Raw genomic sequence first — 15,914 nt, 5'->3', positions numbered from 1 at the left:
AAAATGGTAAATATAGCTCCGCCCACATTAGAAGACTAATATGGAATACTTCTGGAATTATACAAAATGGAGAAATTGACTTATTCCTTGAGGATCCAAAAACAAAAATCTACCAAATCTGGAATAAGTGGATTGGATTTCTTGCACCAATATGTGCAGATTTTGTGACTCCTACAGACCGTTCATACTCCCTCTACCCCCTCGAATGGCTAACATCACTGTTAGAAGCTCCCAGAGTTCCTGTGTACATAGTTCAAATGTTAACTTTCTGTGATTAGAGCAAGCAAGAGAGGCTCCGATTTAAAATGTTCACAGCAGAAATGGAAGCATGCACTGGAATGCAGATCCAATGTTGATTTTTGATCTATGAATTTTCATTTTTATTTTCTATAATTATATTTGTCAGTTTTTTCTTTTATTAGACAGATTGACCAAAAAGTCAGTAAACAGATTGCGTTGATTGACAAATTTGTGAGTATTTACAGAGAACTGATGGACTGAGCGAATCTGCCCTGGCCAAGTGGCTGAATATTGTAGCTTCTGGTTCATAGATGAACAAAAACTGGAAAAGGTATAGCTGTGGAAATGTTCAGGATTATGTACATTTCGTAATATTGCCTTTTCAAATAAAAATAAAATTATAACACGGAAAAAAAGTCCCCGATGACCTGCCTGTACTCCAGCTCGTTCCCCTCAGACACACACCCCACGATGGCTTTGTCGTCAGAGAACTCCTGCAGGACGCAGCGCCACTTGTTGGTGCGTCCTTTTGCACAGAGATGCACACAAGTCATTTTTTGCAAGTCCAAGTCAAGTCTCAAGTCTTTGGTCACAAGTCCAAGTCAAGCCATGGTTGTAATGAGTGTTCTATGAGTGTAATAACCCCCCATTCTCCTTAAATTTCTGTCAGCTCTTATGGTGTAGGTGTCTACATGTGTAAAATAAAGCTTTAAAATACAGTAAATTATCTGTTAAGATAACAGTTGAGTGAGAGATGCTGTGTTAGGTTTAAATTAGGGCTGTCAAAATTAATGCGTTAATGTGGATTAGTCCATCATCATGATAAATCTGATTAAAAATTTTAATGCAATTAACCCATCTACAGTGCAGATTGACTCAAAATCCCTGAAATGTCTCAAGCAACACATTTCGGGCAGTTTGTCCAAGTAGGGTCATCGAGCATGCCGCCGCGCATGCGCAAATGGGCCATTGATCCAGTAGTGACCAACAAACTCAATATGGAAGCACTAAACAGCACGTTGGCCCTCTCGATGGGAAATTTGAATTAAAAAAAAAAAAAAACTAAAAAACAAGACGGAATAGTCAACCGATGTAAAGTATTATGTACATTCTGCAGGAAGGACTTTTCCAATCACCAAAGCACTTCCAGCTTAAACCACCACGTCAATGCGAAGCATACGCTCGTCGGGGATTCTGCTAGCACTTTGGCTAATGTTTCGCCAAGCTTGTAAAATGAAACGCGATTGATATAGAGTAAAAATGAATGATATTTAATCATGATTAATTGAAATTAATCCACAGCAACCCTGTGATTAATCTGATTAAAAATTTTAATCATTTGACAGCACTAATTTAAATTAAATTTAAACTTCTGTTTTTGACTGTCTCTTTGTAGTTTAATATCACTGGAGTAAATCAAATCATAGAAACATGTTTTCCTTTATTCAGCAGAAATCTCCTGGACTCCTGAGTTACTAAATAATCAGTTCCAGCCTCTTATCCATCTGTCTCTGTTTCTCACTGCCTCCATGAGCCATATGTAAACTTGTAGTGTCACCATCCTCTTTTATATCCATTAATTATCAAAAAACAACAAATTTATTATATTCTCTGCAAATACAGTTGTGTCAAATGTTTTAATGTTTTCTTTACAATACTTATGCAGAGATTTTAACATTTGTTTGTCTCCATCAATATATGATAATTAGGGAATAGTAACCAAATAATATCTTAACATAGCACACACCTCTAGATCATGAGAGCTTCACAGAGACACACAGATGGAGCACACACACTCACAAACAACACTGCTGTGCTGATCCTCCGTGGTCAGGGAGGAGCTTTTTAATAACTGAACCACTGATGTCAAAAGGAGAAACATATTCTGTAAATTGTTTTTTTTTTAATCAAATATACTGTGAAAATATTAGCACTTTAAATAAAAGCATATTATGTAATATTAATGTCATTACAGGCTTTATTGCTGTGGACTATCAGAGACTCACTGTGAAGTCGTGGCCTCAGCTTTGAGGTCCAACCCCTCACATCTGAGACAGCTGGACCTGAGCAGAAACAAGCTGCAGGATTCAGGAGTAGAGCTTCTTTCTGCTGGACTGAAGAGTCCAAACTGTCGACTGGAGTTTCTGGGGTAAGACAGCATGTTTAATTTCTCTGCTTCAGAAAACATCAGGTCTGCTGAGAGTTTGAGTTCTTTTAAATCAAGGTTGAAGACACACCTGTTCACTGCTGCCTTTGACTAAAAAACTTCAAATTTTCCATTTTTGCTCGAACTCTGCACTGTAGCTTCTACTTTAATATCTGTTTTTATCTTTATTGTTTTTTTGGGTTTTTTTTTTTTTTGCTGTTTAAAAAAAAAACTTTTTATGTGTGTTTTTTTCTTTTTTGGATTTTATCTGCTGTTTTACATATAAAGTTCAGACAAATGGCACTAGGGATGTGTCTATCTTGTGTGGGTCTTATTTGCTGTTTTTAATCACCTTTTATATGCTTTGTTTAAAATGATTTCATTGTGTTTCTTTTTCCCTTTGTCAATGTATTTTAATGACTTATGTGAAGCACTTTGAATTGCCTTGTTGCTGAAATGTGCTATTCACATAAACTTGCCTTGCCTTGCCTTGCTCAGATGAATATGAGGTGAAACTAAAGTGTCAACATCCGACTGATATTAAACTGATCCTCAGTGAGGATTTCAATGATAGGGTCCATTTTCTTCTTCTGTGGTTTTGTCTGTTGATTGGTTGAACAGTTTTTAGTGACAAATTTCAAACCTCAGAACAAGAGCAAAATCAACACAGTCTATTTCCCTCTAAGCACTCAGAGAGCTGATGATCTTTTTCTCTGTCATGTTGTCTTTTTCAGATCAATCATGAATTGTTCAACAATAGACTTTATCCATAGAATAATGATGTATTCATGTAGAGATGAATTTTTCTGAGACTTTATGAAGCTGTTTGATGATTAAAATGATGGAAAGTTTTAATGTTAGACTCTTTGTTTAAATCTCTTCTCTCCTCCTATAATAAATATTACAGATGTGTTCTTTACCCACGCCTATGAAATCAGCAGGGGGTTATGTAAAGGGTTCTGAATCTTTTTTGTTTCTTTGTTTGTAAGCATACAAGATAACTCCAGAACGGAAAGTCAGATCTTCACCAAACTTTCAGGGAATATTGGGATTGTGACAGGGAAGAATAGATTAGATTTTGGTGATGATCTGCACACTCGTTCGGTTTTTCTCAGACTTCGAAATTTTGAACACCATAGTAATCAATGGGAGCGTTTTGCAATATAGCGCATATCTCCATGGAACTTGAACCAAACTACACCAAACTTTCATATGTAGGTAAATCCACACCAAATTACCAGGATATCATTGAATAATGACTGGAAAAGATTCAATTTGTGAACTTGTTCGGCCTTTCGCAGTTTGAATATTTTAGCTCCATATAGTAGTGAAGAGCTTCGTACAATAGCACATATCTCGATGTGGGGTGAATGAATTGCAACAGAACTCGGGTCTGCCGAGTTGCATGTATGTTCCTTGGTGACGCTGCTAAGGCGTGGGTCTGCCGCCTCAGACAGCCATTCTAGTTGTTCATGTTTCTCCTCAGTTCATTCTGACATTTCTGACCTCAGAGGAAACTTTAAGATCTACAGTTAAATCTAAAATCAGTCTGAGAGTTTTCATTTCTGTCTAAACATCATGAGTTTGCCTGTTTGAAGAATTCATAAATGAAGTATCATGTTGGTGTGATTTACTGGAGCATTTTTTCTAGTGGTGTGTTTTTGTTTTTCACCTGCATCATGTTGTGTTCAGGTGTTTGGAGTTTTCAGCGTCTAAACTCCAAACCTTCATCAGCTCTGATCAGATTATTTTACATTTAATAATTTAAATCACTAATGGTATTTAAAACACTTGTTCATTTAATCTTTTTATCTAGGTTGGGGGAGTGTGGTTTGTCAGAGATCAGCTGTTCTTCTCTGGCCTCAGCTTTAAATTCAAACCCCTCACATCTGAGAGTGCTGATCCTGAGTCACAACAAGCTGCAGGATTCAGGAGTGGAGCTTCTTTCTGTTGGACTGCAGAGTCCAAATTGTCGACTGGAGACTCTGAGGTAAGACAGCATGTTTAATTTCTCTGCTCAGATGAATATGAGGTGAAACTGAAGCGTCAACATCCGACTGATATTAAACTGATCCTCAGTGAGGATTTCAATGATAGGGTCCATTTTCTTTTTCTGTGGTTTTGTCTGTTGATTGGTTGAACAGTTTTTAGTGACACATTTCAAAGCTCAGAATAAGAAGAAAATCAACACAGTCTATTTCCCTCTAAGCACTCAGAGAGCTGATGATCTTTTTCTCTGTCATGTTGTCTTTTTCAGATCAATCATGAATTGTTCAACAATAGACTTTATCCATAGAATAATGATGTATTCATGTAGAGATGAATTTTTCTGAGACTTTATGAAGCTGTAAGGCTTCATATATTTAAAACTTAAAAGAAATTCGAATGCTTGAATTACTATTCTACTGCGTTTTTATATATATATATATATATACATATATATATATATATATACATATATATATATATAGAGAGAGAGAGAGAGAGAGGGGTTTATAGTTGTTGTCAAGTCTCTTCCTTCTCTCCTTGGTCTCCACTTCACCCATCTGACACGTGACACGATGAACAATAAAGTTTTCACACTCATAACAAAGAGGCGCAGCAATGGCCACTAGCATGACAAGCGGGCAACGAACATCAGGAGGTGCATGAAAAGGTTCAACAGGAGCTGAAAATTATTGCGGAGGAGGAGGGGAGCATAGAAAATGAGGAGGGTGGAGGTGCAGCAACGAGGACGCACCGGGAGGAGAAAAGCGCTGTCAGTGTCTCATGGGGACCTTTTTGGGGATGTTTTTCGCCAAGGCGGTGCACACGGGGGTGATTTGGCACGTGAGGCTTCACTACATTAAGAGATGCTGATGTACGAGAGTAAAACCGCCGTGCCCACCGACAGTAACCCACTGTCGTGGTGAAAAATGTCCCGGTCCAGGTATGCTCTCCTGTCCTGGCTGGCACGCCGTTACCTGTGCATCCCGGGCACCACCTCAGGGTGGAGAGAGTTTTCTCCACGGCTGGGACAATTGTGACCAAAAAAAGCTCTGCTCTTGATTCAGGAAATGTGGATCGCCTCGTGTTTTTGTATAAAAACCTGTAGAGACAACAGATTACCATCATTTTCTTAAATGTTTTGATCTTTAAAAACATGTCATTACCGTGTAAGCAGCACAATATAATTTATTTTTGGTTGACGTCTAATTTCTAACCCGTTTGTTCGTTTTAAAGTTGACCAACAGTATTAAACCTGTTACAGGCATCTTAATGATGTAGGTTGCTGTGTTTGCAGTAAAATGTTAATGAAAATTAACATTAACTAGTTTTTGCTCATTATTTCTTCATTTTAATCTGTAATGCAATGTTGATGGGTCCTCTAGTGGACAAATGTGTAACTACACGGTGATTAAAGCAACTGAATGTTTTACATATTCATTTAAAAAATGTGCATAAATATTCGAATATAATTCGTATTCTGAAAAAACCTAATAAATTAAATTCGAACGCAACTGTAGATAAATATTGACAGCCCTACGAAGCTGTTTGATGATTAAAATGATGGAAAGTTTTAATGTTAGACTCTTTGTTAAATCTCTTCTCTCCTCCTATAATAAATATTACAGATGTGTTCTTTGTTCATGTTTCTCCTCAGTTCATCCTGACATTTTTGGCCTTATAATACATTTTTAGATCTAAAGTTAAATCTAAAATCAGTCTGAGAGTTTTCATTTCTGTCTAAACATCATGAGTGTGCCTGTATCATGTTGGTGTGATTTACTGGAGCTTTTTTTCTAGTTGTGTGTTTTTGTTTTTCTCCTGCATCATGTTATGTTCAGGTGTTTGGAGTTTTCACCATCTAAACTCCAAACCTTCATCAGCTCTGATCAGATTATTTTACATTTGATAATTTAAACCACTAGTGGGATTTGAAACACTTGTTCATTTAATCTTTTTATTCAGGTTGGGGGAGTGTGGTTTGTCAGACATCAGCTGTTCTTCTCTGGCCTCGGCTTTGAGGTCCAACCACTCACGTCTGAAACAGCTGGACCTGAGTAACAACAAGCTGCAGGATTCAGGAGTGGAGCTTCTTTCTGCTGGACTGAAGAGTCCAAACTGTCGACTGGAGACTCTGTGGTAAGACAGCATGTTTAATTTCTCCGCTCAGATGAATATGAGGTGAAACTGAAGCGTCAACATCCGACTGATATTAAACTGATCCTCAGTGAGGATTTCAATGATAGGGTCCATTTTCTTTTTCTGTGGTTTTGTCTGTTGATTGGTTGAACAGTTTTTAGTGACACATTTCAAAGCTCAGAATAAGAAGAAAATCAACACAGTCTATTTCCCTCTAAGCACTCAGAAAGCTGATGATCTTTTTCTCTGTCATGTTGTCTTTTTCAGATCAATCATGAATTGTTCAACAATAGACTTTATCCATAGAATAATGATGTATTCTAATGATGTATTCATGTAGAGATGAATTTTTCTGAGACTTTCTGAAGCTGCTTGATCATGTTGTGTTCAGGTGTTTGGAGTTTTCACCATCTAAACTCTAAACCTTCATCAGCTCTGATCAGATTATTTTACATTTAATAATTTAAATCACTTATTGTATTTGAAACACTTGTTTATTTAATCTTTTTATTCAGGCTGTCTCACTGTGGTTTGTCAGGGATCAGCTGTTCTTCTCTGGCCTCAGCTTTAAACGACAACCCCTCACATCTGAGAGTGCTGATCCTGAGTAACAACCTGCGGGATTCAGATTTGACGCCACTGTTTGATCTTCAGAGGGATCCAAACTGTCGACTGGAGAGACTGGGGTAAGTAGAGGGTTTGATTTAGGCCATGCTGGTCTCTACAGTCTTACATTAACAGTTCACTCACAAGAGACTTTATTCTGAGGTTTATTTTCAAGTTTAGAAATGAAGGAAATGTGTAATGCCTTTGGTGATTAGACTCCATGGTGTTGTCTTCATGAACTAAAAGGTGTAGTGAGGCTCAGATCAGGATCAGACACACCTGATGAAGAGTAGACCCTGGTGGTGGAGGAGGAGGAAGGATGCAGGATGAGCTGAGGAGTGTTCTTAATGAGGGGATCAGAAACCATCAAAATCAGTCATTTTCAACATCCATTTCCTTCATCTACACCACTTATCACATTCAGGGCCACAGGGGCCAGAGCCTATCCCAGCTGTCATTAGGAGAGGCGGGGTCCCCTGGACTGGTCACCAGCCAGTCACAGGCTGGCATATACCTACAAACAACGCTCACACTCACATCTGTGGGCAATTTAGAGTGAGTTAACCTAAAGAGCATGTCTGTGGACTGTGGGAGGAAGCTGGAGGACCCTGAGAGAACCCACTCATGCACTGGGAGCCCTTATTTTCTAACAGATACTGTAAACAATGAACATTCAGGTATTGGAGATATTGAGAATATGATTAAGGAGTTTAATTATTTTTGTTAATGTAGGCCCAAATTTGGCAAAGAGATGACTCTTCACTTTGTAGATGATAAAAATGTGATTTTTTCCTTCAATAATTTCAGTGTTTTTAGAGGAGTTTAGGAGACTGAGGTTTCAGAAGTCATCAGAAAGTTTAAGAAGAAAAATCTACAGATTCTAATGATCCTGATGTTTCACTCATTAAAGAAATAATTGATAGTGTTCTTAAAGCATTCACCAATATCTGTACCAAATCATTTATAACAGTCATTAAAAGCAGCCTTGATAAAGGGGGCTGATGGCTGCTATATTTTTAGACCTGTGAAAGGTGTTTGACACAGGTAATCATTCAGTGCTCCTTTTAAAGCTGTCGAAATTTAAACTCTCAGTTCATGTATTAAACTGGATCCAGTCTTATCTGCTAGGCTGCTCCCAGTGTGTGTGGATCAATGATAAACATGGTCTTTAAAAGCCTGTGTTTCAGGAGTGCTGCAGGGCTCCATCTTAGGTCCGCTGTTGTTTAGCACCTACATTAAGGACCTTCCCTCAGTGTGTGAAGGTGTGGGGACCCTGATGTATGCGGACCATACGGTCCTGTTTACCTGTGGGAAAGATCTGGAACAAGTGTCTGCTAAGTTCTCATCAGCAATGGAAAAAGTTAGAGTGTGGCTTCAGTCCTCTCACCTCACTCTGAATACTGACAAAACAGTGAGCATGTATTTTTAAACAGAGGAATATGGTTTTCCCTAAACGTTTATGTCAATGTTTATGTCACTCTAACATTCAAAAGCCATATTAAAAGATGTGTCAAATACTGAAATATAAGAAAGCAAACTTTAGACTCATTCGGAGCTCATTAACAGTTGAAGCCTCTAAAACATATTTAAATGCTGTGATTTTACTCTACTTTTACTTTTTTTTTTAGCAAGCTCCTGATCCGTTCGTATTTTAAAATAAATGTATTTTTAACCGTGTAAATGAAGGCATCAGCTGTTATATGAATTTAAACGGGGCTTTTCAGTCATAGGTTTCAATGTGAGAATGAATGAAATGTAATTCTTTCTCAGGGAATAACAGTTTTATTGGGTATCCCACTGAGATCAGCACCCATGGGTGACTAAAAGCTGTCAGCATCACTGCACCTGACCAACATCCTCTGGATTCAGCGCTCTATTTAAGCTGGAAGATTTCCAGTCTCTCCCTCTGCCCTGTAATTTCCAGCTCTGAATCTGTACTGGGCTCCTGCTTTAAAGCCTCCTCCACCCCAGCATCCATCTGTAGGCTCCACCAGGGTTAAAGAAGTTCTCTCATCACTCCTCCAATTCTGCATGTCAATAAATCTGCTAGAATAGAAGAGGTTGGAGCCTGACACCAAAACAGTCCTGCTCTGCTGCTGTTATCAAGGTTTGAACTATTGTAAATGTGAGATGACTGAAATCAAAGAACAACATTTAGAGCTGAGTTAGAACAGTGTTAAAAATAAAAGAGGTCATGAATTTCAGATTTTTATAGACTCCAAACTTTGTTGGAAGCCACACATGGATCACTTCAAACAGAAAGTCTCTCAGTCTGTTGATATTCTGTACAAAACAAGAGATTTCATGAAAACTCCTTCAATCAGAATCAGCTTTACTGGCCAAGTATGCAAACACAACAAGGAATTAGACTCCTGTTAGCTTTGCTCTCAGTCTACAGGAATTAAACAGTCAATAAAAAAAAACAATAAAACCGAACAAAGTATTTAAAAATGAAGATTTAAAGATGTAGAAGCTCTTGTTAGGAATTATTTCTAGTATCTACAAGTTAGTGTGTGTTGATAGAGTGTCTGCCAGATGTGCAGAGGGTGCAAGGATGCTGACTAGACATGATCAGAAGAAACAGACATGCAAGGATGTGGGCAGATATCCATGAGGAGGATAAGATCATTGAAGAGAATTGATGATTGATTGGTGCATATGAGGAGAGGCTTTAGCACAGATCTGAAATATTGAAGTGTTCACTAGTAATGCCTTCTATGTCCTACTGCTCAGAAATTCAGGGAAATACATAGAAAACAAATGGAGACTCTTGAATGAAACTGCAGTTTAACAATGTAAAGGAATCCTGTATTTACACAGCAGCTGTAGACCTCAAACCTTTACCGTCAAAGACCAGTCCCATCGCTTTCTCCTCCATCATGGTCAAAGCTGCTATCACAAGTCCCTCCCCTTCTTGATTCTGATTGGCCAGTGATGGAGACGTGACCTTGATGAGCTCAGTGCTGTTCTAGAAGTGAAAGTGTTTTAATGTGAGAACGCTAAAAACACTGAACTCTGTTAGTTTGGTATTAAAAATGAATCCTGACAGTGTGAAAACCAGCAGCTGTGGACACAGGCTCCTTAAGTTTGTTAAATGAGTGCTTTTATTTCTGAAGCCTCTCCAAAGGCAGAGGAAATCAAAAACTACTGCTGTTCTATTTCAAACAGTAAATGCGTCACTAAATGCTCTCTAACATCATGATGCCTTCAAGGACTCTGTTTGCCTTTAAGCTTCAAGTCATCAACATCTGAAGCGGAGAGCTGAGAGAGAGTGTGCTACTTTACAGGATTACTGTGATGTGAGCCGGACTGAAGTCCCTGCTGCTCTTCTTACTGGATGTTCTGATCACTGATAACAACTCATGAAGTCCCTCAGTGTGGAATCTCTCTCTCTCTCTCTCTTTTATATCCTCAGATGGAGGGGTTGATATCAGCCATCATGATTAAAGAGAGGATCCTGATTGTCCCGCTGATCAGAGAGGAGGAAGCAGCAGCTGCAGCTTGTGTGTGCTGAGTCTGTAACTGGGCCGTGTTACTGGGAGACTGACAGACCAATCCCAATCAGTGGAAATGAGACTGCTCTGAGATCAGCTCCACTGTGGACCCCTCCATGTTTCTATTCTAACGCAGATTCTCAATGTAAACTGCTTTTGGACTAAATAACTGAAGATTAATGCCTCAATTTGGATACAGATGTTGAGCTTTCTGTCACAGCGCCCCCCTGTGGAAATACATGAACCAGGGTTAGCTCAACTTTGGTAGAGGCTAGCTTTGGCACACCACAATCTCCCAGTACCAAGAGAAACATTTTCTGATCCCTGATCTTTAACAAATAGCTCATTACCAAAATAAATGGGACAGCCATGTTTCTCCTGTGTTTAATCTCTGCTTTTATTTTTACCTTTCAATGATTTTATTCATATTATCGATCATTGGATTTGAGTGTTTATTTGCTGTATTAATTTTATTTTGTTTTATCAGCTCATTTGTAAATATCTGATTGCTTTTATTCTGATTGTTCTGTTATTTTGTGTCTGTCCGTTCTTTGTGAAGTACTTTAGGCTGGAAAAGGAAAAGAGGTGGACAGATATTGTTCTCTCTGGGCCGATACGGTTACAGATTATTAGTGAATGAGAGCCATAACTGATATTTGGAGCTGATATGTATTTAAAGTAAGGATGAGCCGTTGGTTTCAGTCATTTAAATGTTAGATTAACAACATGTAAGGGACATAAACGTGTCCGTTTTCTAACCCTGGCCTCCAAAGCTAGAAATCAACTCTATTTCTGACATGTGCTGTTGTCTGTAAAGGAGAGCTACAAGGAACTGAACATTTAGCACAAAGGCAGGAGAGAGCAGCAGAGGGAGAGGCAGAAAAACAAGCCTAAGTCAGAGAAGCTAACTGCTAAGCTAAGCTAACAGTTCAGCAGATGGCGCTAAAGAGCCAGAGTGCTTGATGATGACCTGCAGACGTCTAAACCAACAGCTACCAAACAACAGCAGTGATGAGAAATAAAGTCAAATCAACAGTTTAGCTCTGGCTCTATCAACAGGAGAGACGGCACAGAGAGAGATGCTGAAGTGGTGGGAAAACAGGAAGTGATGTCACACTCTCACTGTGACAGGCTCCTGTGTTTATTGGCTGTTAATGTGTGGCGTTTAACCAATCAGATATCAGAGCCAGAGGGAAAGGCTCACATCACAGCAGAGCCAAAGTAGCAGACTTTTTAACCAATGAATTTAATCTGTGATCAATGAAATAAAATACCAATACAGATCATGATGAAAATGTCAGATCTGGACCCTGATAATCAGCCAGGACCATCATGGATCCACCTCTAGTCTGGAGACTTTTACACAAAGAAAGCTGAGTTGAGTTGTTGTGATATTTGATGGTGTGAAAACAGCTGAATAATGCTGACTCACTCTTTTATTTTCATGAGTCATGTCAGCGTAACAAAGGATCCATTAGAAGATCCAATCATCTGTCATTTTAACCAATCATTTTGATGTTTACTACAGTTTGATGTTTGAGCCTTCTCTTTTCTGATTCTGGGATTATAAACTGAAATCAAGTCCATCAGTGGAGTTTGATTCTTGATCAAATTCATGTTTAGGGGCGTCCTGTTCCTGCTATCACTGCTTTCTGCCAGCAGATGTCACCATTTCCAACGTTTTCTCCCAGACTGATGGATCTGAATACATTCTTTATCTGTGAGCAGGAAACCAACTTTGAAATCCTCACAGAGAGAGAATTAATGTTAACTCTCACATTAGTTCTGAGATTTCTGAATGTCATCTTCAAGTCTGTTTATTTTCTCTGTTTTTAAACTGCTGCCCCCTACTGGACAGGAGAGTGGAGCACTCCACAGTCAGATAAAATGATGAATAATCTGTTTGCTCTGAGAACATTGAGTCAGATTTGTGATGAATTAAAGTTTGAAAGAAGTTGAGCTTTACTCGGCTCTGTCTGCTGTGTTCATCTTCATTTTAGAGGGTAAACCCAGAGAGGGATTTTCTGTTTCAAAGACGCTACAACAAGTTTAAAAGGCAGAGTTTTTTCTTAGGAACTTCCAGTTTGGTTCCATGATTGATTATTGATTTATCTGTGATATTACTGCTAAATCTGGTCAAAACAACCCAACAATCGACCCTCTAAAAACGTCCACTTTGAACGTCTTTTCAACAGAAATCCTCACTGGGAATCTTTCTGTCAGAGGGACCGTCCCAATTATTTTGTCACAAGTCTTTGTTGGTGCCAGATCCACCAATCCCAGTTTCTATGATGTGTTTCTGTTTCAGAGAATGACATGTTTGTGTAGAGGGGATTTATGTGAGCAGAGATTTCAGAGAAAAGCTGTTAAAAATCTCCTTTCATCCGTTCAGCTCTAACATGAAGACGTTTTTAACATTCAAAGATCAAACTTTGTTTTGTGTCCCGTTGATGTTCTCCTGGTATTTTATCAGGATTAAAATGGTTGAAATGTGTTCTCAGATGTTTGGAGCTGATTTGAACGTGTTTTGAACCAAATGTTGTTGTTGAAATCACGGCTAGTGCTCTCTGGGTATGTACCCCACCACATCAGTTCAACAGATGATCTCCATGTTACTGTGAGATCAGATTAACCCAGGGTTTAACAGAGGCTGCTCTTTCATTACTACTCCTGACACACTTCTATTTCTGTCAGCAACTCTTCTTCATCAGATATCACAGTCATGGCTTTAGTCTTTGATTCAGGCTGTAAAAGAATGTTCCTACAATCTATTCTCCATTTGAAATGATTCTCTAACTGTGGAGTTTCATCCTTCAGACCTTTTTAATGATGAACCTGAGTGTAGTTTTAACAAAGAGGACCATAGGAAGAATTAGAAACAAGGAGAGAACAATGCAGCCATCTAACATCCATTCTCTAACTGGAATTAGTATCATCCCTCTCATAATTATGACTTTTTATCTCGCAATTATGACTTTTTATCCCATATTTTCAACTTTTTATCTCATAATTATGTTTTAACATATTTTCAACTTTTTATCTCATTATTATGACTTTTTTCTCATAATTATGAGTTTTCATCCCATAATTTTAACTTTTTTTCTAATGACTTGTATCTTAAAATTATGACTCAGGATTTGCTTTTTTTTAAATAAATGCCTTATTTTCTTTTTTTTTTTTCTTTTTTTATTTGGCAAAAATGGGCTTCCATAGATATCCTCTTATTCTGGGGAAAAAAAGATTTTATATTAAAGTTATTATACATAAATAATTATGATGTGGTGTCTACAGACACAGAGAGATGTGTTAGGGAATATGTAGTCATATTTTCTATCTGCCAGAGATCAGAGAGCTGAGAGCATCTTTCATAGACTACTGCTGCCATCTGGTGGCTGAAGGCGGTACTGCAGAGTCCCTTCATCTGACTGTTTTAGTTCACCACTCATCAGCATTTATTAATGATGCCATAAAAGTTAGAAAGAGACTTTTAACGTTCCTGCTTAGCAGTAGTTACATTTGTACTTTTGTCGACTTACTCTCTGTTGGGTTTTTTTGTTTTGTTTTATTTTGTTTACCTTTTGCTTTCTTGTATTAACACATTTTTATAGACCTCAAACAGTTTTGGCTGTGTTGTTTTTCCTTGAAGCACTGTTAATAAAATCTTTTTTTAATAGCAGAAGTTATTTGCTTAAACACATTTAGGTATCTACTACAACCTCAGATGAAAGCTGTCGACTGAGCATTTCAATGCCAAGCTTTTAAAGTGTGAAAATAAAACCACTCTTCAATCTTAATCTACTTTTAAATCCCTAAAGTAGTGAAATGTTCAGGCAACAACAGTTGAAGTGTTATTGTGTTATTATCTCACAATGCCTGTCCGAGTAGTGTCACACATCACTGGTGTGTGGTCCGTTTCCACACAGGTCTGTTCTGGTTTAGTACAGTTTACTATGAATGTGAACATGAAACTCTGATCTTACCCGTATTTCTTCAGCTGATGCCCGTCCAGCTTCTCTTGATGTGAGAAGATCAACCAGCTCACTGGCTCGGCTCAGTAGAGCTGCTTTGTCCCCCAGTCGTGTCTTCATGTGGTACCGGTTTGGGTTTTTAAACGAGGGTTAAATAACAACAAAGGATGGAGGAAAGAAAACTGGCTCTCAAACAGGAGCTAGCTACTGTAGCTAACATTATAGAGCCGTTTAGTAGAACAGGCTCGTTCATGAATGGCACATGTTTGCTCGCTCGCTCCCACAAGGTTGATTTGGTTGATAGTATATCAGCATTTATTTGGTTTTGTTTTGTTTTGTTTTTTTCAATATTTTTGAGATTTTTAGATTTTTACATGGAATGAGGAGATAAATGTAAAAGGGACACACAAAACAACAACAAAAGGGCTTGCATAGTGAGAAATTTAACTACACTGCATCACTAGCACAGTATTGTACATCTCAAGAAGAGAAAGGTAAGCTGTAAACTATGAAATTTGTTACTGTCCAGGGTAGGGATGGGTACCAAATTCGGTACTTTTATAGGCACCAACCAAATTCCATCAGTACTGCTGAGTACCAATTCACATAAAATCAAACGGTACCATGTTTCGATACCTAAATGCATCTTTGTGACTGCAAGAGAGCGGAAGAGTGGTCAATTTTCAATTTTCAGCATTGTACACACATGTGTAATGACATCGGTAGCAGCAAACATAATCAACAAAACAAGCATGGCCGATCATTTCCCACTGTTTCCTGCTAATTCGCTTCCTTCCCTCTCTCTTTCTCGTACCGAATTCTCGCTTTAAACACTGTGACTGGCCTGTGTATCATGTGGATATCAACCATGGAAATATGTCAGATAAAGGGATACGTTTGCTCCATACACTGTTGAAAGAATTGGACAAACCCCGTGTGACATTGGCCTTCTGCTTACAATAGGCAGGCCCAAACGGCTCTTGAAGCCAATGTGTGGAGGCTTCCATATTGAAATCACGGTCTGAACCGAACTTTGGATCAACCTATATTGACAATGTAAACCATTATTAGTAAATATTTTAAAGACATATTTTAAAAAATGAATTAAGACTGGTGGAAACATTGCAAAAATGGCCAGATGAAGTGGGGTGAAGGAGTTTAAGACAGTGGCACAAAGGGACAAAAATTGGCAGGAGAAGTGATGAAAATCGGTTAAAATGATAAAAGAGGAAAAAGGGGTAAAAAAAAAAGATCAAAAATGGGTTAAAAGTGGCAAAAATAGTTTAAAAAAGTAATAAAAAAGGCATTAAAAGGAGAAAAATAGATGAAAAGTTG

General features: G+C 38.2%; 1 protein-coding gene across 4 annotated transcripts in view; it reads left to right on the top strand.

The window, feature by feature from the left end:
- LOC121513254 (NLR family CARD domain-containing protein 3-like) overlaps nucleotides 1-15,914 on the top strand; it is a 945,231-nt gene that overhangs the window by 13,272 nt on the left and 916,045 nt on the right. For 3 of the 4 annotated variants that reach the window (XM_041792867.1, XM_041792866.1, XM_041792868.1), the window contains exons 4-7: nucleotides 2,216-2,389; nucleotides 4,203-4,376; nucleotides 6,338-6,511; nucleotides 7,027-7,197. In XM_041792867.1, the coding sequence (XP_041648801.1) occupies nucleotides 2,216-2,389; nucleotides 4,203-4,376; nucleotides 6,338-6,511; nucleotides 7,027-7,197 (693 nt within the window). The remainder of the gene's footprint in view (nucleotides 1-2,215; nucleotides 2,390-4,202; nucleotides 4,377-6,337; nucleotides 6,512-7,026; nucleotides 7,198-15,914) is intronic. The other variant, XR_005992189.1, reaches the window with a different exon arrangement.

The sequence above is a fragment of the Cheilinus undulatus genome, linkage group 8, assembly GCF_018320785.1.
Source record: "Cheilinus undulatus linkage group 8, ASM1832078v1, whole genome shotgun sequence".
Lineage (NCBI taxonomy): Eukaryota > Metazoa > Chordata > Actinopteri > Labriformes > Labridae > Cheilinus > Cheilinus undulatus.
Note: the sequence above shows the minus strand (reverse complement) of the source record. Positions and strands in the feature narration are given on the sequence as shown.